Source organism: Mustela erminea, chromosome 11 (assembly GCF_009829155.1).
Source record: "Mustela erminea isolate mMusErm1 chromosome 11, mMusErm1.Pri, whole genome shotgun sequence".
Lineage (NCBI taxonomy): Eukaryota > Metazoa > Chordata > Mammalia > Carnivora > Mustelidae > Mustela > Mustela erminea.
In genome coordinates, this window is record NC_045624.1 from 92,287,018 (window position 1) to 92,311,807 (window position 24,790).

The 24,790-nt window shown below is 42.5% G+C and overlaps 1 protein-coding gene across 6 annotated transcripts in view; it reads right to left on the reverse strand.

The window, feature by feature from the left end:
- Positions 1–5,615: 5,615 nt before the first annotated feature.
- The window catches only part of LOC116568731 (contactin-associated protein-like 3), a 165,608-nt gene continuing 146,433 nt past the window's right edge, over positions 5,616–24,790 (reverse strand). For 2 of the 6 annotated variants that reach the window (XM_032304397.1, XM_032304404.1), the window contains 3 exons: positions 14,029–14,259; positions 13,733–13,804; positions 9,448–10,160 (listed from right to left, as the gene is read on the reverse strand). In XM_032304397.1, coding sequence (XP_032160288.1) covers positions 9,967–10,160; positions 13,733–13,804; positions 14,029–14,259 — 497 coding nt within the window. In that variant the 3' untranslated portion in view covers positions 9,448–9,966. Of the gene's footprint in view, positions 6,584–9,447; positions 10,161–13,732; positions 13,805–14,028; positions 14,260–24,790 lie in introns of those variants that run through there. The other 4 variants (XM_032304401.1, XM_032304399.1, XM_032304398.1 and 1 more) reach the window with 3 other exon arrangements.

The window sequence follows — 24,790 nt, forward strand, 5'->3', positions numbered from 1 at the left end:
AAGCTATTAATGAGGTGCAATCAAAAATGGAGGCTCTCACTGCTAGGATAAATGAGGCAGAAGAAAGAATTAGTGATATAGAAGACCAAATGACAGAGAATAAAGAAGCTGAGCAAAAGAGGGACAAACAGCTACTGGACCACGAGGGGAGAATTCGAGAGATAAGTGACACCATAAGACGAAACAACATTAGAATAATTGGGATTCCAGAAGAAGAAGAAAGAGAGAGGGGAGCAGAAGGTATACTGGAGAGAATTATTGGGGAGAATTTCCCCAATATGGCAAAGGGAACGAGCATCAAAATCCAGGAGGTTCAGAGAACGCCCCTCAAAATCAATAGGAATAGGCCCACACCCCGTCACCTAATAGTAAAATTTACAAGTCTCAGTGACAAAGAGAAAATCCTGAAAGCAGCCCGGGAAAAGAAGTCTGTAACATACAATGGTAAAAATATTAGATTGGCAGCTGACTTATCCACAGAGACCTGGCAGGCCAGAAAGAGCTGGCATGATATTTTCAGAGCACTAAACGAGAAAAACATGCAGCCAAGAATACTATATCCAGCTAGGCTATCATTGAAAATAGAAGGAGAGATTAAAAGCTTCCAGGACAAACAAAAACTGAAAGAATTTGCAAATACCAAACCAGCTCTACAGGAAATATTGAAAGGGGTCCTCTAAGCAAAGAGAGAGCCTACAAGTGGTAGATCAGAAAGGAACAGAGACCATATACAGTAACAGTCACGTTACAGGCAATACAATGGCACTAAATTCATATCTCTCAATAGTTACCCTGAATGTTAATGGGCTAAATGCCCCTGTCAAAAGACACAGGGTATCAGAATGGATAAAAAAACAAAACCCATCTATATGTTGCCTCCAAGAAACTCATTTTAAGCCCGAAGACACCTCCAGATTTAAAGTGAGGGGGTGGAAAAGAATTTACCATGCTAATGGACATCAGAAGAAAGCAGGAGTGGCAATCCTTCTATCAGATCAATTAGATTTTAAGCCAAAGACTATAATAAGAGATGAGGAAGGACACTATATCATACTCAAAGGGTCTGTCCAACAAGAAGATTTAACAATTTTAAATATCTATGCCCCCAACGTGGGAGCAGCCAAATATATAAACCAATTAATAACAAAATCAAAGAAACACATCAACAATAATACAATAATAGTAGGGGACTTTAACTCTCCCCTCACTGAAATGGATAGATCATCCAAGCAAAAGATCAGCAAGGAAATAAAGGCCTTAAACGACACACTGGACCAGATGGACATCACAGATATATTCAGAATATTTCATCCCAAAGCAACAGAATACACATTCTTCTCTAGTGCACATGGAACATTCTCCAGAATAGATCACATCCTCGGTCCTAAATCAGGACTCAACCGGTATCAAAAGATTGGGATCATTCCCTGCATATTTTCAGACCACAATGCTCTAAAGCTAGAACTCAACCACAAAAGGAAGTTTGGAAAGAACCCAAATACATGGAGACTAAACAGCATCCTTCTAAAGAATGAATGGGTCAACCGGGAAATTAAAGAAGAATTGAAAAAAATCATGGAAACAAATGATAATGAAAATACAACGGTTCAAAATCTGTGGGACACAACAAAGGCAGTCCTGAGAGGAAAATATACAGCGGTACAAGCCTTTCTCAAGAAACAAGAAAGGTCTCAGGTACACAACCTAACCCTACACCTAAAGGAGCTGGAGAAAGAACAAGAAAGAAACCCTAAGCCCAGCAGGAGAAGAGAAGTCATAAAGATCAGAGCAGAAATCAATGAAATAGAAACCAAAAAAACAATAGAACAAATCAACGAAACTAGGAGCTGGTTCTTTGAAAGAATTAATAAAATTGATAAACCCCTGGCCCGACTTATCAAAAAGAAAAGAGAAAGGACCCAAATAAATAAAATCATGAATGAAAGAGGAGAGATCACAACTAACACCAAAGAAATACAAACTATTATAAGAACATACTATGAGCAACTCTACGCCAATAAATTTGACAATCTGGAAGAAATGGATGCATTCCTAGAAACATATAAACTACCACAACTGAACCAGGAAGAAATAGAAAGCCTGAACAGACCCATAACCAGTAAGGAGATTGAAACAGTCATTAAAAATCTCCAAACAAACAAAAGCCCAGGGCCAGACGGCTTCCCGGGGGAATTCTACCAAACATTTAAAGAAGAACTAATTCCTATTCTCCTGAAACTGTTCCAAAAAATAGAAATGGAAGGAAAACTTCCAAACTCATTTTATGAGGCCAGCATCACCTTGATCCTAAAACCAGACAAGGATCCCACCAAAAAAGAGAGCTATAGACCGATATCCTTGATGAACACAGATGCGAAAATACTCAACAAAATACTAGCCAATAGGATTCAACAGTACATTAAAAAGATTATTCACCACGACCAAGTGGGATTTATTCCAGGGCTGCAAGGTTGGTTCAACATCCGCAAATCAGTCAATGTCATACAACACATCAATAAAAGAAAGAACAAGAACCATATGATACTCTCAATAGATGCTGAAAAAGCATTTGACAAAGTACAGCATCCCTTCCTGATCAAAACTCTTCAAAGTGTAGGGATAGAGGGCACATACCTCAATATCATCAAAGCCATCTATGAAAAACCCACCGCAAATATCATTCTCAATGGAGAAAAACTGAAAGCTTTTCCGCTAAGGTCAGGAACACGGCAGGGATGTCCATTATCACCACTGCTATTCAACATAGTACTAGAGGTCCTAGCCTCAGCAATCAGACAACAAAAGGAAATTAAAGGCATCCAAATCGGCAAAGAAGAAGTCAAATTATCACTCTTCGCAGATGATATGATACTATATGTGGAAAACCCAAAAGACTCCACTCCAAAACTGCTAGAACTTATACAGGAATTCAGTAAAGTGTCAGGATATAAAATCAATGCACAGAAATCAGTTGCATTTCTCTACACCAACAGCAAGACAGAAGAAAGAGAAATTAAGGAGTCAATCCCATTTACAATTGCACCCAAAACCATAAGATACCTAGGAATAAACCTAACCAAAGAGACACAGAATCTATACTCAGAAAACTATAAAGTACTCATGAAAGAAATTGAGGAAGACACAAAGAAATGGAAAAATGTTCCATGCTCCTGGATTGGAAGAATAAATATTGTGAAAATGTCTATGCTACCTAAAGCAATCTACACATTTAATGCAATTCCTATCAAAGTACCATCCATCTTTTTCAAAGAAATGGAACAAATAATGCTAAAATTTATATGGAACCAGAAAAGACCTCGAATAGCCAAAGGGATATTGAAAAAGAAAGCCAACGTTGGTGGCATCACAATTCCGGACTTCAAGCTCTATTACAAAGCTGTCGTCATCAAGACAGCATGGTACTGGCACAAAAACAGACACATAGATCAATGGAACAGAATAGAGAGCCCAGAAATAGACCCTCAACTCTATGGTTAACTAATCTTCGACAAAGCAGGAAAGAATGTCCAATGGAAAAAAGACAGCCTCTTCAATAAATGGTGCTGGGAAAATTGGACAGCCACATGCAGAAAAATGAAATTGGACCATTTCCTTACACCACACACAAAAATAGACTCAAAATGGATGAAGGACCTCAATGTGCGAAAGGAATCCATCAAAATCCTTGAGGAGAACACAGGCAGCAACCTCTTTGACCTCAACCGCAGCAACATCTTCCTAGGAACAACGCAAAAGGCAAGGGAAGCAAGGGCAAAAATGAACTATTGGGATTTCATCAAGATCAAAAGCTTTTGCACAGCAAAGGAAACAGTTAACAAAATCAAAAGACAACTGACAGAATGGGAGAAGATATTTGCAAATGACATATCAGATAAAGGACTAGTGTCCAGAATCTATAAAGAACTTAGCAAACTCAACACCCAAAGAACAAATAATCCAATCAAGAAATGGGCAGAGGACATGAACAGACATTTCTGCAAAGAAGACATCCAGATGGCCAACAGACACATGAAAAAGTGCTCCATATCACTCGGCATCAGGGAAATACAAATCAAAACCACAATGAGATATCACCTCACACCAGTCAGAATGGCTAAAATAAAAAAGTCAGGAAATGACAGATGCTGGCGAGGATGCGGAGAAAGGGGAACCCTCCTACACTGTTGGTGGGAATGCAAGCTGGTGCAGCCACTCTGGAAAACAGCATGGAGGTTCCTCAAAATGTTGAAAATAGAACTGCCCTATGACCCAGCAATTGCACTATTGTGTATTTACCCTAAGGATACAAATGTAGTGATCCAAAGGGGCACATGCACCCGAATGTTTATAGCAGCAATGTCCACAATAGCCATACTATGGAAAGAACCTAGATGTCCATCAACAGATGAATGGATCAAGAAGATGTGGTATATATACACAATGGAATACTATGCAGCCATCAAAAGAAATGAAATCTTGCCATTTGCGACAACATGGATGGAACTAGAGCGTATCATGCTTAGCGAAATAAGTCAAGCAGAGAAAGACAACTATCATATGATCTCCTTGATATGAGGAAGTGGTGATGCAACATGGGGGCTTAAGTGGGTAGGAGAAGAATCATTGAAACAAGATGGAATTGGGAGGGAGACAAACCATAAGTGACTTTTAATCTCACAAAACAAACTGAGGGTTGCTGGGGGGAGGGGGGTTGGGAGAAGGGGGTGGGATTATGGACATTGGGGAGGGTATGTGCTTTGGTGAGTGCTGTGAAGTGTGTAAACCTGGTGATTCACAGACCTGTACCCCTGGGGATAGAGTATTATGCCTCCATCAGAAAGGATGAATACCCAACTTTTGTAGCAACATGGACGGGACTGGAAGAGATTATGCTGAGTGAAATAAGTCAAGCAGAGAGAGTCAATTATCATATGGTTTCACTTATTTGTGGAGCATAACAAATAGCATGGAGGACATGGGGACTTAGAGTGGAGAAGGGAGTTGGGGGAAATTGGAAGGGGAGGTGAACCATGAGAGACTATGGACTCTGAAAAAACAATCTGAGGGTTTTGAAGGGACGGGGGGTGGGAGGTTGGGGTACCAGGTGGTGGGTATTATAGAGGGCACAGATTGCATGGAGCACGGGGTGTGGTGCAAAAATAATGAATACTGTTATGCTGGAAATAAATAAAAAAAAATTCTACGAAGGTATCAGTATTACTATTTTGAACAATTTTCTTGTGGTTTATCCACATATTTAACTCTGTGCCTTTCCTTCCATCCTGCATCTCAGACTCTGCAGTTCCAACAATTGCTGTTTTTGTGCTCAGGACACAAATTTTGACCCGTGTTGACCCACATAGTAGCCGTTAGTCACATGTGGTTATTTAAATTTAAGGTGATTTTTTAAAAAAAGATTTTATTTATTTATTTGACAGACAGAGATCACAAGTAGGCAGAGAGGCAGGCAGAGAGAGAGGAGGAAGCAGGCTCCCTGCTGAGCAGAGAGCCTGATGCGGGGCTCGATCCCAGGACCCTGAGATCATGACCTGAGCCAAAGGCAGAGGCTTTAACCCACTGAGCCACCCAGGCGCCCCAAATTTAAGGTGATTAACATTAACATTAACATTAACAAGGGGTTCCCCAGTCAGATTAGCCACATCTTACATGCTTATTGATAACCACATGTGGCAATCGTCATAGAAATTTCTACTGAGCCAGGTTGCTTTAAAATGTCATTAATGAGGAGCGCCAGGGTGGCGCCTGCGTGGCTCTGTTTATATTGAAAAAAATACCCAAATAATCACTTCCATTCCCATTTCAGTTTACTTTGTATGTATGAGATCTCCAAAGCCTCAGCTGACTCAACAGAAGCAGTAAACTAACAGACTCGCTGTAGGTTAGGGGCCACACTAAGCCCTCCCAAGGGTTAGGTCAGAGCTTATGACTATGTTCGTCCTCCCAAAACATTGTAATACCCGTATGTGGGTTTAAGTAGCCCAAAGATCTAGCACTAATAACATTTTTGTTCAGCTGTAGTATTTTCAACATGTACAGAATCTTCCAATGCCCTAGAGCTTGAAAACGAGCCCATGGTCTCCGGGGAACCGTGGACACACATACGCACCAAGTCCATTTCCTCATTTGGAACGCAGACCACTTCATGTTTGTCACTCTCTTCCTAATCCTTCCTTCCACGTTGCCATGCCTGACGAGCCAGCCTGGCGTAGAAGGAGACCGCCAGGACCATGGAGAGCACCGAGAGACTCCTTACCATGTTAGTTACATGCACGCGAACAACAGATTAAGCAACCCTATAAACGTGTTCATTCACTATGGGTCCACGGCCCCCCGCATGGGAAGATGGTTCATGCCTCCCCGCCATGTGGGAAGATGGTCAAGCCCCCCGCCCCCGCCCCCGTGTGGCAAGACTATTTCAACATCCCAGTCGCTTCGTCACCGTCAGTTTATACCCTATACAGGAAAGCACATTCATCGCCTTTGTCCTCCTTCAGGGCAAGAATCATGAACTTTATATTTTATCCTTAAAAAATCCATGGAAAACAATTATCCACCAGATGTTCTGTAAGGAAAGAAAACAAACAAACAAAAATTCCAGAAGTGCTGATTATTCTACACGCAGAGAATGGCCCAACATGTTTTTCTCTATGGCTACATAATGCTGGGTGGTAGTGAAGGGGGCTTTACTTCATCATGAAGTAAGCAGGGGTTCTGAAGTTCTAGTCCCAAAAGTAAGTGTTAATTATGTACTATTTTCCTTTACCATTTTGAAATAAATCTTGGGGAATTATTATCTTTGAACATTTATTTCATAGAAAGATGTTATTTGCAAACTGGGATTTGTACATTTATAGTGCTCTAGAAACCCAGCTCCAGGAGGAAATCTTGTGTAACCTGTTTTGAGTACATAGTAAACATTCAACAACTAACTTACTGGATGTTAAATTATTGTTCTCTGGCAAAGGTATAAATACCTACTTTCATAGGTACTTTAAGTTGTAGTAATCAGTAAATACTAGTCACTTTATGTTTTACTTTGTGTTTGACAATTTAAACACCTTCACAAATCATATTAACAGAGCACAGTACTCTCTATATAGAGCAGAGATAAAATAATACACACACCACAACAGAATATAAGCATTTGCACAATTTTTAATATTTTAGGAGAAAAACAATATAGTTTCATAGTTCAAATTGCATTTGATTTCTCTTAAAAATATTTTCCTAATTTAATTCAAAAAGGTTATTTCATTAACAAATAAGCAGGTAAAATTTACAAATCAGTAAAGTGGGTGATTTGTCACTGCAGTTTTGTACAAATATTTTGTTTTCTCTTTTAAAAAGAGAGCAGAATACAGTGAATTTCATGATCTATAAATCTGCAAAATGCCAGCTACCAAAGTGAGGAACATTTCCAGAACTTACCATGATCATTTGTTAAAGTCGTAGTGATTTCAGGGTGTTAACAGTCAGCTGTGCATTAACTAGAATCTATCATTTTTGTGCTGAATCCTTCACTCTGCATAAGACTTTTGGGGGGTGGGGTAAAGTATGTATCCTTCACCAAAGTAGGTTCTTCATATATTACCCTATTGAGACCCTGGAAATCCTTCATTCTTCACTTAAAGAAAGTTCAATATAGTACTATGGTAGATTAACCTTCACGTGACTCCCATGATCTCAGCCTGCTGGTTCGAGTCCTTCTGTGATCCCCTCCTCTTCAGTGTGGGCAGGACCTGGGACTTGCTTCTAACCAACTGAATTTGGCAGTGGGGATGGGCTGTCACTCCCATCATCACATTACAGTGTATAAAACTCCCTCTTGTTAGCAGACTTGCTCTAGAGTCTCTTTTTCTCTCTCTCTCTCTCTCTTGCTAGTCTCGAGCAGAAGCAGGCTTCCAGGAATCTCCCAGCAGTAAGGAATGAAATGCTGCCCATAACTGAAAGACCGAGGACTTCCCCAGCTGAGGACACAGTCCTGGGTGATGCCTCAAAGCAGCCTTGCAGAAAACACGGTAAACCTGTGCCCAGCTCCTGATCCACAGAAACTATGAGATAATATATTGTGGTGACTCGTTAAACCTCATAGAAAACTAATATGAAACCATAAGAAAAAAGGGTTGGTGTTTGGTTTTTTGTTTTGTTTTGTTTTGAGAAAACACTTAGTACAGAGAATATCTTTTTCTATTGTTTAAAAAAAATCAGAAAAATAGGCATACACTCAAAGGTCATAGCAAGGTTCAGTGTATGGAGTTCTGGGTGGTCCTGTTGTGGTCAAAGGAAGCAACGTGATTCCTGACAGGCACGTGGCAAGTGGCTTATCAAGACCGTAGCACATTTCACTTAGAAATGGCTAGTGAGTGCAAATGGTCGACTCTGTGCAATTATCCTCTGACCCCTACCACAAAAGTCGTTACTGGAACAATTCCTGTGGTTAATACAAATTCTTTGTGCCCCGAATATGAAATGAACTGGTGAATTCTGGGCGCTCTGGTGGAAGACTGTGACTCCCGAGATCCTGGATCCTGACCAGCGTGATAGATTGGGTCCAGATCCCACAACCTGCACTTCCCCTGGCATCAGCACCCTTCCCCCGACATTCCAAACAGTGACTAGACTGAGACAGTATTTCAGGGGATGGCTTGCCTAAATTGCTCGGAATTTAGATAAAAGAAATGGAGAGCAAATAGCATGGAGGACATGGGGAATTAGGAGGAAGGAGTTGGGGGAAATTGGAAGGGGAGGTGAACCATGAGAGCCTACGGACTCTGAAAAACAATCTGACGGGTTTCAAGTGGCAGGGGCAGGATGGGAGGTTGGGGTACCAGGTGGTGGGAATTATAGAGGGCACAGATTGCATGGAGCACTGGGTGTGGTGAAAAGATAATGAATACTGTTATGCCGAAAATAAATAAAAAATAAATTAAAGAAAAAAGAAATGGAGAGCTTTTGTTCAAAACGGGGCTTTCCCCAAGTAAATGAAAAGATAGTCACAAGACATCCAGTTGTTATGACAACCTTCAGAACAAGAGAACCACAAGGCTGCAAAGAATCCTGACCCTAGCACCTCACATTTAAAAAAACAAATTTAGGATTAAGTTCATTCTGATGAAAGGAAAGAAGGATACATATGCAGTGTTAAGGACAGAGTTTATACCTGGGCACTACTTCAGTTAGAAAATACACATGTTGGGGAGATCGTCAGCTGATCTTTATCATAATTTACAAAGATTAAAATGGTGAATTACAAAGAAAAAAAAGCAAAGTAGCACAAACTAGAATGCTTTACACGCTTTGCTACCTATGAATTTTTCTGTTCCTTAAATGAACTGAATACTACAATTTCATAGCTGACATTCATTATTCATTTCATCACTAAAAATGTATGCAAACTGACTAAAAAGAGACAGATAATAAAAACAATTGGTTGCTAGTGCACTTTTGGCCTGTGGGTTCTGGTTCACACAGAGATAGAAACACACTCCAAGACCATCAGAGAAGCACTTCCCGGCTTAGAAGCATCTGCAGGTGATCGATAAAGGAGGCAAAACACAGATTTCCACACATCACACAACACTAGAGTCCAACTTTGACTTTTATAAACTTCCAGGTCTCATTTTTAAGAGAGTAGGACCACAGCTCACATCCTTGTTCTCACTTCAAACCCAAAGTCATTATGCAAACCACGTGTGAATTTTCCGAAAATGTGGCCAGACCGTCAAACATCGCCGCACAGGGGTTAATGGGCACAGCCGAGTCCTTCTACACACACAGGTCATGAAGCAGCACAGAGCAGAGCCTCCCAGGACCGCAAGCTGATGGCACTGCAGGATGGCCACCTGTCTGGCGGGTGCGGGGGGGAGGGGGGCTTCATCCGCTGGGAGCCCCTTGCTTAGCGAGAAAGTCCCATCACCAGAGCCCGAAGTGAACCGCCGCTGCCCTTCAGAAGAAGTACTCTCTCTGGCTCTCACTGACTGAGCTTTGCACATTGAGCTCACTCTTCAGAGCCGTCTCAGCGCTGTCTCCAGCCGGGGGAACAGTTGACTCACTTTTTTGGTACAACCACCTCTGCTGATAAATGCGTGCAGCTATGGTGGTGAGACAGAGCAAGACAAATACCACCACCGCTATCACACCTGGTGAGAGAAGGAGGAGGCGCAGTCAGAACACAGACTTGTAACAAGCAGGACTCACGTAGCTGATAATAAGCTCAAATACATCACACGCGCATAGTCAGGAAAGTGGGCACTGGCCTACTGGAACACTGCGTTTACTTCTAAGTCCACACGCCCTTTGGATATAGCAGTTTTACATCTTTAGGTTAAAGATCTATTGGCCTGGCTTTCACTTGGTGCCTGCCTGTTAAAATTCAGAACCACAGCATGGCCTCTAGGTCATGGCCCCACTTCATGCTAACAAGTGAGCACGTTTTCATTATTTTAAAAGCGTATAGACTTGTCATGGAATAATTAAATGCTTATGTACAAGTACATTAAGAAGATTTGCTGCTGACGTTCTGCTGGTTTACAGTTCTGTGGTGAGTACACCAGTTCCTTCTATGAGGCTAGAAGAGTCTTACATGATCTCTGCTGCTGGGGGCCATGTCTTATGCGTGATCCCCTTCAAGTGCTTGTGTGTAGGGTCTGTGCTGTACCTTGGTTATGTGATTATGGTATGTGAGAAGGTAGCACTTGTCTTACAGGACCGTCCCTCTTCCTGCCGGCAGTAAGGGGGCAGACAGTCATGATGGGAGTCCTTATGGGAATCCCTACATGGCAACGAACTACAGGCAACCTCCAGGTGCTAAGGGCAGCCAGCAACAATCGAGACACTCTCAGTCCTACAGCTACAAGACTCTGGATGCTGTCAACGCCCATGCAGAGGAGGAAGTGGATACTTCCCCAGAGGAATCTCCAGATGAGACCTCAATGCTGGCTGACACCTTCATTGCAGGCTTCTGTGACACTGAGCAGAGGACCCAGCTAAGCTCTGCCCAGACTCCTGACCCATAGAAATCAGGAGTGTTAATCAATACTAACACAGGAAGGTACCAAAACAGTGTTCATCAGTCAAATACTTTTAAGATGACTGACACAGGCATTGATATTGCAATTAGCAAATGTTAGAAAATGTATTACTGTTTAGTTAACTGAATCCAAATTCGTGTTGTTAAATAAAGATTCTTCATTATGCTCTGGGACAGAGATAAAGAGCATAATGGAGCCCAACAGACTCGCAGCTCGGTGGGTTCCTCTGGTCACAGGGATCCCTGAGCAGATGCTCAGAACCTCTGGAAAGGTTCTTAAATGGTAACAAGTAGAACAGTCACCACGTTCACTACAACCTGCACCTCACCTGACAACAAACAGTTGCAGCTTTAATTACTCTTAAGTTTTGTTATAGGACTTTGCTTTGAAGAGCTACATTGTATCCAATTTTAGTGTCAGGGACAGGAACTCAGTAACAGTGATCAGGCCACTTGATTATCCAGTCACTATCACCGTTGCCCTCAAACACCCAGGATGTTATTGTGTATGTAACTGAGTACTAGCTTGTTTGTTCTGTGAGACTTGGTAGGGTCCTAGAGCAACCTCTGTCTTCATCCGCTCTCTGAAGAGACTGAGATGTTGTGACTAATGCATCCGATGCCTTCCATAACCTTCCTTTCAGCAATCCCAGTGTGAATGTGTTTGTGACAAGCACTTAGGTCTGTCTGCCTCTCCATCCATCTACACATCTGTGTCCTTCTGTGCCTGTCCATCAACACGATGGATCTCATGGCAAGAAACACTCCCTGATCTCTGGTGTATGAGGTTTGAGCATGATTTAGGTTAATTCCCCTTCCTGTATTGTTCCCGGTGTTTGCAAGAGGAGGGGTGATGGAGGGCAGCACGTGGAGAAATCCACCTGCTGGGGTGGTTCTTTAACCCGACTAAGTACTTTACATGTGGTGCGGTCTGTGGTCATTCAGACACAGGGCTGAGGATTCCACCCAGGATTCTACACTGCAGCTCAATACACTTGGCAGCGGACACACCGCTCAGCACACAGCCCCCGCACAGGTCGAAGGCAGAGCCACATGAGTTGCAGGGGCCGTAACCTGAGCTGTTACGTCCCTCACACCCATGTGCTCTGATTCTCCCTCAGTCTATCAGGAGCCAAGCAGGATTTCTCAGGGGAAAAATATAGGTGCAACTTACATACTTTGAACAGCTTGCCAGTGATATTTAACCAAAGGCGATAAAGCCCCAGAGACCACGCCTTCTGTTCTAGCACCAACCTGACTACCATCGTTGCTCTCGCTAATCATGGCACCAACTGTGACATTTTGCATTTTTGGACTTTGATTCCTATTTCAAAAATATGAATCACATTTAATTCCATTTATTTTAAATCAGCTTTTTGCTTTATACTGAAGTTTTCTCATTCAAAATAAATGAGAACAGTTCAGGATTAAGACTTGATTTGTATTTTAACACAAAAGTATTCCTTTTAGGTGTACATTATAAATAACACATATGTTTCTTTGTTCCTGGAGTTGTGAAATCAGAAGATCATGTGCCTCATTCATTAGAAAAACAGAAGTGGTTAAGATAGGAATGGGCAAGTTCACATACTTACACAGATTTGGTCAGCATGTGAAAATGTCTGAGTACCTTCCTAATAGTCTGGAGAAAACTGGCATCTTGATGAACAGAAACCCAATGGGCAGATGCAGTCTGGTCTGCTTGAGAAGCAGACACCCACTTGCATCCCACAGCTTGGGGACGACCTCCCTTATCTGGAATAGCCTTGGAATGGAGAGCAGCTCGCTCCCTCCTAGCCTGCAGAGTCTGCAACGGGCGCATTCCAGTCGTCTAAGTAAATAAATGTAAGAGTTCCCTGAATCATACGAAGGAGAATTGAATATTCATTTTTTAAAGCAGGCTTAAATAAATTCTGTTTCAGAGAATACAGTGGGAGATATTTAAGATGGAACTACCTGTACCTCTTCAAATATATGTAAGTACATAGAAAATATCGATATATGTGAATATTTACGTAAATACATGTATGGTTTATCTATAGGACTTTGCTTTAAAGAGCTGTGTTATATCCAATTTTATCATCACATGTATAGAACACATGTGACACTGAGCATGTATATCTAATACAAATATATGTGAATAGTTACATTTAGAAATACAAATAAATATATATAAATCTAAGATAAGACTGACACCAGGAAACAGTTCTGTATATTTATGTTTAGAAAACTCTTTAGGTTTTCTATCTTTATGTTTATGAAAATGACAATTTGCCTAGTTTAGGTCGTTCTAAACTCACTTAATGTTTTACTTTTAGTTTTGGGCGAATAGACTGAGAGGTTGTGGCTATTTTGGATCAAAGAAGTAAAGGTGAATATGTCATATACGTACATGTGTATATATGATCTCCTGAGATATATGAATGGGTATTTTCAAATGAGAAACCTTATTACTCTGTAGTTCAGCAACTATCCTTTAAAGAGTGTCTCGGTCCTACCATCGGTTCCCTCCACTCAGCCCCCCTGAGCCCCTGCAGAGGCCTACATGGGGTCAAGCCCGTGAAGAACGCCCGCAAAGGGGTGTCCTGCCATTGACCTCGCCCCTCAGCTCGGACTCCCGGACACGGGCTTATGCCCGCGGTGACAGCAGCGCAAGGACCAGGTTGTTCACAGCCCTGTTACCTCCGATGACAGCAGGGCCACTTCTGTCAGTGCTAACTAAGGGTTCTCCCCCGTCTGTCGGTCCAGAACCACCTACAGCAGAGAAAGGGAGAATGACAGAGGCAGAGCGAAGAGGACTTTGGTGACATTCGCAAACGCCCGACAGGAGAGCAGAGCCCTGCGCGGGCGGGAAGGAGCAGGAAATCCAGACCAGAGCTGGGCCAGGCGACCCCACCTAGGGCCTGGGAAGCCCTGGGGTGCAGACGGGATGGAGGACCGCGGGCGGCAAGCGCGACCGCGGTCGGAGGGGCACGCACCTGCGCCACCTGCGAGCGGGCGGGTGGCCTCCCGCGCCGGGGCTCCCGACCCCGCGGACTCCCCGCAGCTGGACGCGGCGGCCACGTGTCCGCGGACTGTGACCGCGACGGCGCCGCCGGGGCGCAGCGCAGCCTTGAGCGGAGCAGCGGGGCCGAAGCGCACAGCCGACAGGCAGCCGGTGAAGCCGCGCAAGCCGGCCCGCAGCGTGTCCGGGTCCGCGCCGGGGGGCTCTGCGGGCAGACAAGCGGGTCACGCGTTAGGGCGCGGAGGGCGCAGGCCTGGCCTGCGTCTGCAGGGCTGCCACCAACCGACCCTCCCTCCAAACCCTCGGCCCTTCCTTCCGTAGGGCAAGACAGGCAGGGCTGTCCCTGCGGCCCCCGCTAGTGACCCGCAGGCGCCAGCTCTGCCTGGGGGCAGGCCGAAGCGACCCAGGGTGCAGTCCCACCCAACAAAGGATTCCACTCTCTGCCGTTGCAGAGATCACGTTACAGAGATCACGGCAGTATTTTGTAACAGGGTCTGTGGCTGGTAATGGAGGTGGCACAGTGAAATGTCACCCACGCGGGGACAACGTGCTCTGGGGCGTTCTAACCTCCCCATTTACACTTGACTCTGGCCCCCTTCTCAGCCCCACAGAGGCCCCGCCCTAGCTGCAGCTGCCACTGGGGAACCCCACCTCCCGCGGCCTTTCCCCCCGTCACAGCGGTGGGCTCTGTCCCCTTCCCGTAAATCTGGGCTGGCTCCCCGTCCTAGCCCCCGACCTGGCTCGGATCTGACCAAGGGTGGTTAGCAGGAGAAGGGCCTCAACGAACCCACGAGAGCAGAGCACCAATTCCTTCACCTCGAGGACGATTAGCCCCTACAATGCACTTGCTCAGTGAGCCCCAAATCTGACCGGGCGCAGTTACGTGCAGGCTTCGGACGTTTCATGGATGCGAAGGGAAGCCGCCTCAGTGTGGAGACCTGCGGCATCTGCGTCTGACTCCCTCCCTGATTCAGTGTGTCCACTGGCCAGCTGACACCTTCTCTTACCAACCATACACAACAACCAAGAATTCACCCGGTGCTTTCCACAGGCCGGCCACCGTACGGGGTCATTTTATGCCCGCTGGAAGCCAGTTCACATTAGACTTCAGAAATGTCTGAACGTCTCTCACGTGCGGCGACCTGGATCCAGGCTGGTCACGGGAACCCCCTTTTCAACAGGATATTCTCTCTTTATCCTGCCAGTGGCTTTTGGACATATTGGTAATTGCTCACATTAAGGGAGGAGCAAATGCGGATCCTTACACTATTTTTAGAATGAATGCTATACCTTCCGCAGAAGAGATGCACGACTCTACAAGTCTTTTTGGTTAGCACGACAGCAGGTCTTAAAATTCACCCTGAGGATCTCAGCTGTGATCCGTCCCTCTTGATGTTGTGTATAAACTCTTAGGGGTAGTGTTTGCTTCCTTGGAGATTTGAGGGGCGCTCTAAATGCTATGTAAAAGACCTCTAAAAGCAACTAAAATGAGGGGCATGTTTACATTGCTACAGTCCTCATAAAGAACTCTCTGAAACACACAGCTCTTTTGGCTGGGCTGGTCATATGAGGCATCAAGGCGGCTTACGTATGATGAATTCCAGGTAGATTCTCACAGTGAAGTAAGCCAGCTAGAGACAACTCAGTTGAATGATCATTTTAGATTCAAGAGCTCGTCTGGGGAACCTGGGTGGCTCCGTTGGTTAAGGGTCAGCCTTTGACTCAGGTCATGACCTAGGGGTCCTGGGATTGAGCTCCTTCGTGCTCCCTGCTCTGCGGGGAGTCTGCTCTTCCCTCTCCAACTGACCTCCCCCCACCCACAACCCTTCTGCGCTCCTCTCTCCCTCAAATAAAAAAAAAAAAAATTAAAAAGGGAGTTCTTAAAAGATCACATTTTTTTTTTGCATTCAGACAATATATATTCCATAAAGAAAGGCATCCTTCCTTGAATATACTTAAGAGAATGTCAAGAAGAACTAAAACAGAAAATGCTGTGATAGTAACATAGGACTGCCACAACGCTAAAATACTAAAAACAAAAACAAAACACCACAGACCAATTGAAAGTCCCAGCCACTGATCAAAAAGAGGAACGGGACAACACTGGCTTTCCTGGTCAAAGTCTGACACAAGCGCTACCAGGCTAGGGTCACAGAATCAATCCTGGGCAGACATGTATCTTACTAATTAACTGGACTAACTTTGTGAAATTCATTTTAAAGATAAATTTAAAAATGTCTATAGGCAGTGCTATAATTCAAGAACGGAACGCTGGTAGAACACAGTATTTCAGTCAAGAACTTGTACTTGACATTTATACATACGGTGGATTGTGGGTATGGGCATGTGTGGGTGGGCTCATGTGCGCCCATACCCTGTTATTAACCCCACAGCTGTAGCCATGACTTTGTATGCGTACGGAGTACCAAGAGGCATGCAAGTTTACTGCTCACTGCTGCCTGCTGCCTTCATATTTTCCATCGTGAGGTCATGCTTGTGATTCGTTCTTTGACTGGAATAATTCTCTAGTATTTTCCTCAGATGGGAGGCACAGTCCATATTTAATCTCCATCCTTCCTTGTTACCCAAAATATCTTTTTTTTTAACCTTGTCAAATACATTATATATTAGATGCTTGCATTGTGGCTTATTTCTCAGCCATACTAACGATAATCCACATCTTCTTTTTATCCTGCTGTAACAAATGAGACATTAGATGCTGATGCCACAATCATTATTTTTTCATTGTAGTAACTTCTGTCTGGAAAGTCTGGAGGATTTTTCTCTGTGGGTTTTGCAATTCAGAAATGTTCCCAGTTGCATGTCTTTTCTTGTCAGAATTGATGCGTTCTTTCAATCTGCAACTCCAGTTTTCCTTTAGCTCAGAGAATTTTTTTTCATGCATAATTAATGTCTTTACTTCCAGTTCAGTTTCTGGACCTCTAATTATTCCCATTAGGTTTTTTCTTATTTTCCCTTCTAATTTCTCTCTTTTAATCTTTTTTTTCTCTGCGGTTTGAGATAGCCCATCTCTGTAATGTTCCAGATCACTGTCTAATGAGAACCAATGATGATTCTCTCCTTCAGATAACCCTGTGAAATCGTGAAAACCTGTATTTGCTTTAACCCCCAGAGTTGGTGTGTGACTTTTTCAAGTGTCTTTGAGTGCCAAGTCTCATTGCAGTTGTGTTCTGTCTTCTTTAATGGCTCCATTTTGATGTGGGAATTGTAGTTGTTGTCTTCAGTCCTCCTCCCCATCTTCTTAGGGGAGACATCATCTTTTTAGCCATTGATTTATGGGTCCGCTAGTGAGAAATCTGTGGCTGAGAATCTTAGACAGTATGGGGGTCCTGGCAAGCTAGAGGTTGCATTTTTTCTGCCCCATACCCGGCAGCAGAACTGCAGGCTCATGATCTGGTCCCAAACAGAATGTAGGAAGAAGTCTCTCTCCCTTACCACAGGAGAAGGAACGTGGCCCAACCATCCAGCCTACCCCCTGCTCCACAAGGGGCACTGAGGATAGGTATAACCATGCTTAGCAATGCTGACCTTCCCTCTGGAAGTCAAACCTTTTTTTTTTTTTAAATTCTAGATAAATGACATAATTAGAAAATGAGTAGAAGACAGACTTTTCCAGTCCATCTTTCCAACAATTCAGAGCCAAGGGGCCCTGATTTTCAGAGTGAGAAAGAAGTGATGAATTATTCCTTCCTCCCCAAAACACATGCCCACCAAGCACCAGGCTCTCCCAGCGCTTGCAGCTAACACCAGAGAAGAAATTAGGGGTAATCTGGTGCCTGATGTGCCCAGAGCAAGCAATGCCAGTAGGCACTTCCTGGAGCACTAGTCCTTAGTACATAATACAGACTCTTCGTGTAATGACATTTCATACAAAATAAGTCATACATAAGTCATAAATAAGTCAATATTTATCCTCATTTATCCTCATAAGTCATAAATAAGTCAGTATTTATCCTCATTTATTTAGTATCATGTTTTCACCCATTTGTAGCCTGTGTTGCTACTTCATTACATTTTATGGCCAATATTTCACTTTTGTTTGTGGCATACAGTGAAACACTGGCACAAAACGTAACACTGTATCACTTAGTTGATAGCCACTGGGGTTATTCCCATGCTGGGTTATTAGTGGAGAACACAGCTATGGGGATTTGCGCACACCTTTCATGTCTGGACATATGTTTTCAGTTGTCTTGGGTATATACCTAGGAGTGGTCATATGGTAACTCCGTGTTCAACTTCCAGATAAACTGCCAAATTGTTTTTTCCACAGTGGCCACACATTTTACATTTCTATCACCAATGCACAAGCACTCAAATTTCTCCACCGCCTCCACTTGCTACGGTTTTTTAGTAATATCTTGTGGTTTAGATTTGCATTCCCTTGCCGGCTAATGATCTTGAGTGTCTTTTCATATTGGTCTTTGGTAAATCTTCTTCATGTCTTTGATTTCGGCCTTTAACCAGATCTTTTGCCCATTTTTAAATTGGGTCATTTGTCTTTTTGTTTGGTTGTGAAAGCTTTGTATATACTCTGAACAAAATTTCTTGTGAAGGTGGAGCAAACAATCCTAAAATTTATATGGAATCAGAAGGGACTCTGAACTGTTAAGGAAATGTTGAAAAAGAAAAACAAAACTGGGGGCATAATGTTGCCTGATTTCAAGGTTTACTACAAAGCTGTGATCACCAAGACAGCATGGCACTGGCATAAAAACAGGCACAAAGATTAGTAGAGCAGAGTAGAGAGCCCAGAGATGGACTCTAACCTTTATGGTCAAAAAGTCTTCGACAAAGCAGGAAAAAAATATACAGTGGAAAAAAGACAGTCTCTTCAATAAATGGTGCTGGGACAACTGGACAGCTATATGTAGAAAAATGAAACTCGACTGTTCTCTTACACCATACACAAAGATAAACTTGAAATGGATAAAAGATCTGTGACACAGGAATCCATCAGAATCCTAGAGGAAGAACATAGGCAGTAACCTCTTCGATATCAGCCACAGCAACTTCTTTCAAAATATGTCTCCAAAGGCAAAGGAAACAAAACCGAAAATGAATTTATGGGACTTCATCAAGATCAAAAGCTTCTGCACAGCAAAGGAAATAGTCAACAAAACAAAGAGGCAACACATGGAATGGGAGAAGATATATGCAAATGACAGTACAGACAAAAGGTTGATATCCAAGATCTATGAAGAACTCCTCAAACTCAACACACACAGAACAGATAATCATGTCAAAAAATAGGCAGAAGATAAGAACAGACACTTCTCCAAAGAAAACATCCAAAAGGCTAACAGACATATGAAAAAATGTTCATCATCATTAGCTATCAGGGAGATTCAAATCAAAACCACATTGAGAGACCACCTTACACCAGTTAGAATGGCCAAAATTAACAAGACAGTAAACACCGTGTGTTGGAGAGGATGTGGAGAAAGGGGAACCCTCTTACACTGTTGGTGGGAATGCAAGTTGGTGCAGTCACTTTGGAAAACAGTGTGGAGATTCCTTAAGAAATTAAAAATAGAGCTTCCCTATGACCCTGCAATTGCACTACTGGGTATTTACCCCAAAGATATAGATGGAGTGAAAAGAAGGGCTATCTGTATCCCAATGTTTATAGCAGCAATGGCCACGGTCGCCAAACTGTGGAAAGAACCAAGATGCCCTTCAACGGACGAATGGGTAAGGAAGATGTGGTCCATCTACACAATGGAGTATTATGCCTCCATCAGAAAGGAGGAATACCCAACTTTTGTAGCAACATGGATGGGACTGGAAGAGATTATGCTGAGTGAAATAAGTCAAGCAGAGAGAGTCAATTATCATATGGTTTCACTTATTTGTGGAGCATAAGGAATAACACAGAGGACTTGGGGAGATGGAGAGAAGGGAGTTGGGTGAAATCAGAGGGGGAGATGAACCAGGAGAGACTGTGGACTCTGAAAAACAAACTGAGGGTTTTGGAGGGGTGGGGGTGGGAGGTTGTGTCAGCTGGTGGTGGGTATTAGGGAGGGCACATATTGCATGGAGCACTGGGTGTAGTGCATAAACAATGAATTCTGGTACACTGAAAAGAAATAAAAAATAAATAAATAAAATGTTATTTGTCAAAAAAAATTTCTTATGAGATGCCCGACTTGTGAATGTTTATCCTCATTTTGTGGATTGCCTTTTTACTTCTTTAGTAGTATCTTTTGAATTACTAAGGTTCTAATTTTGAGGAAGTCTGACTTATCTATTTTCTTCTTTCTGCTTGTGCTTTCAATAAACGATGATCTAACCCAAGGCTTTTGAGAAGCCTTCTCTAAGAAACCAGTGCCTAAGCCAAGGTCACAAAAATGCACAACCATAGTTTGGTCTAAGAGTGTTATAAATGCAGCTCCTACATGGAGGACTTTCATTCATTTCGAGTTAATTTTTCTAGATGGTGTGAGGTAGGGTCAATGTCACTTTTTTAACCTGTTGGTTCTGTCTCATCTGTTTAAGACACTAGTCTTCCTCCACTGGATGGACATGGCAACCATGTCTAATGTCAACTGACGATAAATAGTTTGACTTCTCAACTCTCAATCTACTCTCTTGGTCAATATGTTTGTCCTCATGCCAACAGCACACAGTTCTGACACCATGGCTTTGTACCAAGTCTTAAAATCTGGGCAAGAACTCTAGCTTCACTCTTCTTTTCAAGATCATTTCAGCTAATTGCAGTCCCTCGCATGTCCATATGCATTTGGGATCAACTTGCCACTTGCACTTGGATCAGAATCGGATTGAACCTGTAGATCAATTTGGGGAGCACCACCATCTTAGCAACGTTAACACTTCTGGTCCATGAACATGGATGTCTTTCCATTTGTGTGAATCTTCCAAATTCCTTCCAGCAGTTCTTCATAGTTTCCAGCGTATGTGTCTCACACCTCTTCTGTTCAAGTTATTCCAAGGTATTTTATTCTTTCTGATGCTACTTTAAGTGGGATTTACATTTTGGTCTTCATTTCATTTTTGTATTATTCATTGCTAATATAAAAATACAATAAATTTCTGTATGTTGATCTTATATCCTTGCTCCAACTGTGTACTATCTCCATTGGCTTTTTTTCATGGATTCCTTACAAGATCACATTCTCTACAAATAGAGATAGTTTTACTTCTTCCTTTTTATTCTGGATACTTTTTACTCTGTTTCTTACCTTGTAGCCCTCACTCAAACCTGTACTACAATCCTGAAGGAAGGTGGGGAGAGTAGACATCCTTATCTTATTCCTGATCTTAGGGAAAGATTTCCATTATTTTCCATTAAGTGTGATGTCAGGCATGGAATTTTTGTAGCTGTCTTTTTTCATGAGAGGAGGTTTCTTTCTATTCCTACTTTGTTTTTTGGTTTTATTTTTTTATGAAAGCACAGTGGATTCTTTTCAAATGCTTTTTCTGTGTCTACTGAGGCAACCATGTGGTTTTTGTCCTTTATTCTATTAATATGCTGTTTTACATTGATTGTTTTTATCTGCTGACCCAACCTTAAATTCCTAGGATAAATCTTATCTGGTAGTGTATAACAATTTGTTTATGTTACTGGATTAGATTTGGTAGTATTTTGTTTAGGATCTTTGCATTTGTATTCATATTGCTGAAATTATATAAACTTTTGGTGTCTTCCACCCTATGACTTTCCTCCCAAATGAGATAAATTCTTAGGCAGAGCACAGCAAAGACAAAACATACATCACAGAAGTCAATGGAGCTTTTAATATCTGAACTGTAGTCTGTCCATGAGGGCATCAGTAAGTGACTCCCACATTATTTATAACCCAATTCTCATATATGGAGTTCAATTTCAACACAAGATCCTTCAGTGGGTTTCTTTTCCCCACTAAGGTTTATCCACATGACAGTACTGACTTGAACTACCTTCAACATATTGTACTCTTTCCCAGGAGGAAAGAGAAAGGCACATCTTTACTCTGCACACTTCAAAACAGATTTTTGTTTTGGTATTTTGGGGATATTTGCTGTTGCTGCTTTTTAATGCACAAAAGACAAAATCCACAGAATACCATTTACACAAAAGTCTTAAGAGAGATAAAACCTAGTGAAAATGCCAGGACACCTTACTGGGTTGTTGTATTTTAAAGCTCTCATACTTCAGGGTTACAGGCCACATCCGAGTCAAGACTGGACAGAAAATTAGAAGCCTAACAATCTTCACTTAAACTAGGATTTTACTAAAATTATTTTATAGTAACCGGGAGCACTTGACCTGAGTAGTCGTCGTTAATAAGACTACTGAAGAGTGGGAAGAGCAAGAGCAGCCTGTTAATCTAGAAGATGACCCTGAACTGCTCCTCCCAGCGCGTATTAGGGTAAATAATAATGATGATAAAGGAAATCCGTCATGAACACTCCTTTATTCTTCATGTTCCCTATTGTCCTGACAGCGCTTTGAGGGCAGGTACAATATGTCTTGTTTCTAGGATTCAAAATGCCCAGGGAAGTACATCAGGAACCCTCAGAGCTTTTTTACTGAATGGACAGGTTGTTGAGTCGAGGGAGCTCACCAAAAATAAGTGGAGGACAGCCTGCCATAGCTCTGGACAACTGTCTTTGGAAAATGAACGGTCTTCACTAGCCAGTCTGTTGGTCTATTTTACTGCAAGTTTACAAAAGGAAGCTCAGCTTCTATTTCCCAAATCTGAACACAAACTAGTCATCTTCTCATAGTTACTAACTGCTAAGTAGAAGTTATCCTGAAATAAAGTTACGCAAAACAGGAAAAGTTTTATTAGCCTTTGATCAAGATGTGTACCTCTAGGTACAGATGAGATGAATATTTATAATTTTATTAGACTCAGTTGCTTCAGGCAATAAACTTCATTGCTGAATTTCAACTTTAATTTCTACAGCCTGAGAGAGATGCTTTTTGACTAGACCATTCTTGAATAGAAACATTAACATCTTTGATTCCGTGCTTCTGCTCTCTGCATATGAACTTGCAGGAATATAAAAATGTATATGATAAAATGTATTATTCTCCTTTTTATTAAAGTAATTCCCTTTAAATAAGGCAGTTTAGTTATTAAATCAGTTTCCATAATCCATGACCTATCATTTTACAGATAATACATCCAAAGCTAAATTGTCTTTAAAAATGTTTGTCAATTTCACACTTCCTGTTGGCAACTTCCTACCTGGTGCCACAGTCACCTCTGAACCTGCCTCATCTCTCCTGTCAGAGCCAGAGTCACTGAGGGCAGGCACTTGTGTGCGGTGTGTTCCTTTTGTTCCTTGATCCGATCTGTCCTCCTGGCTGGGAAGAGTGGCCACAGACACCTGCTCCAGCAACAAAAGAGGGATGATTCTGCTGGGGGCAGGCCGGGACATCCCTGCACTCACAGACCACACCTGCATGTAAGCAAGCTGAGCTCTGAGGCTTGCACACCCCTAAGATGATCTACTCCTCACTCTGTTCAAGCCATGAATGATAACTGTCAGGCCAGAGAGTGGAGCTCAACAGCACATAAAAAGGGAGTAAATTCTTTTCCACTTGGATATTAAAAATTCTTTTCCATTTGGATTGTATGAAAATTTACACTATTCAGCTGACAGCCAAGGATGGGGCTCCATCCCACTGTCCTGTGAAACTCAAAAAGGCTCTGACTTTTTAGGAACTTCAAAACCTCTTCCCGCTAATTGTATACTGTTATTTTCATGGGTCAAAGCCAGAGAAGAACCTTATCTCTTTCCATTGTTTTCCCAGTTCTTGTGGTTTTTCTATACTATGTCACTGTTTTTGTTTGATTTGGTTTGGTTTGGTTTTGGTTTTGGTTTTTAAATTTATTTGACAGAGAAACAGTGGGAGACAGAACACAAACAGGGGGAGTAGGAAAGGGAGAAACCAGCTTCCCACTGAGCCGAGAGTCCAATGCGGGGCTCGATCCCAGGACCTTGGGATCATGACCTGAGCCGAAGGCTGATGGTTAACGACTGAGCCACTCAGACAAACCTCCTCAACTTTTTTTTTTTTTTTTTGGCCACTGTTCTAAGTAGAATTAAAAAAAAAAAAAAAAACAAAAACTTACTGGGTGTTGTATCTAACTGATGAATCACTAAATTCTATACCTGAAATTAATATTACACTGTATGTCAGCCAACTAGAATTTAAATAAAAACTTTTTAAAAAAGAATTTTAAAAATCTACTCATATCACAAAAACATGGATGTCCAGAAATGCCTAGAAAACACACCTGAAGTCATACATTAGAGACTGAGCTGTTCCACTCCCTCTCCCATTGGCTGGATGAGCTACAGACTTCTCCCAGCGCTCTAGGGGAACAACTGTGCTCATCTGCATTTCTGCAGCAGCTGCTGGAGGCCCACTCTGCATGTGCGGAGGGGGCAGAAACAGCGAGCCACAGCAAAGCCTTTCTGCCAACACACCATGGGGCCCGACTCTTTATCCACCTAAAGCACAGTTAGAAAGCAGGACCACTTTGGCCCAAAGTTGGTGTCCATTACATGATGCCAAGACTATGTTTTCACAGCAAAGAGCCCCGAGACCCTGCTTCACTGGCTTAACCTGCACCTGTAACTCCCAGGACCAACACAAAGCTTCCCGTCCCCTCTACCATCTAAACGATATGCATCTGCATTTACCATTTACAAGGGCATGCTGCAATTTGCCCCATTTCCTCTGAAAAACAAGAACT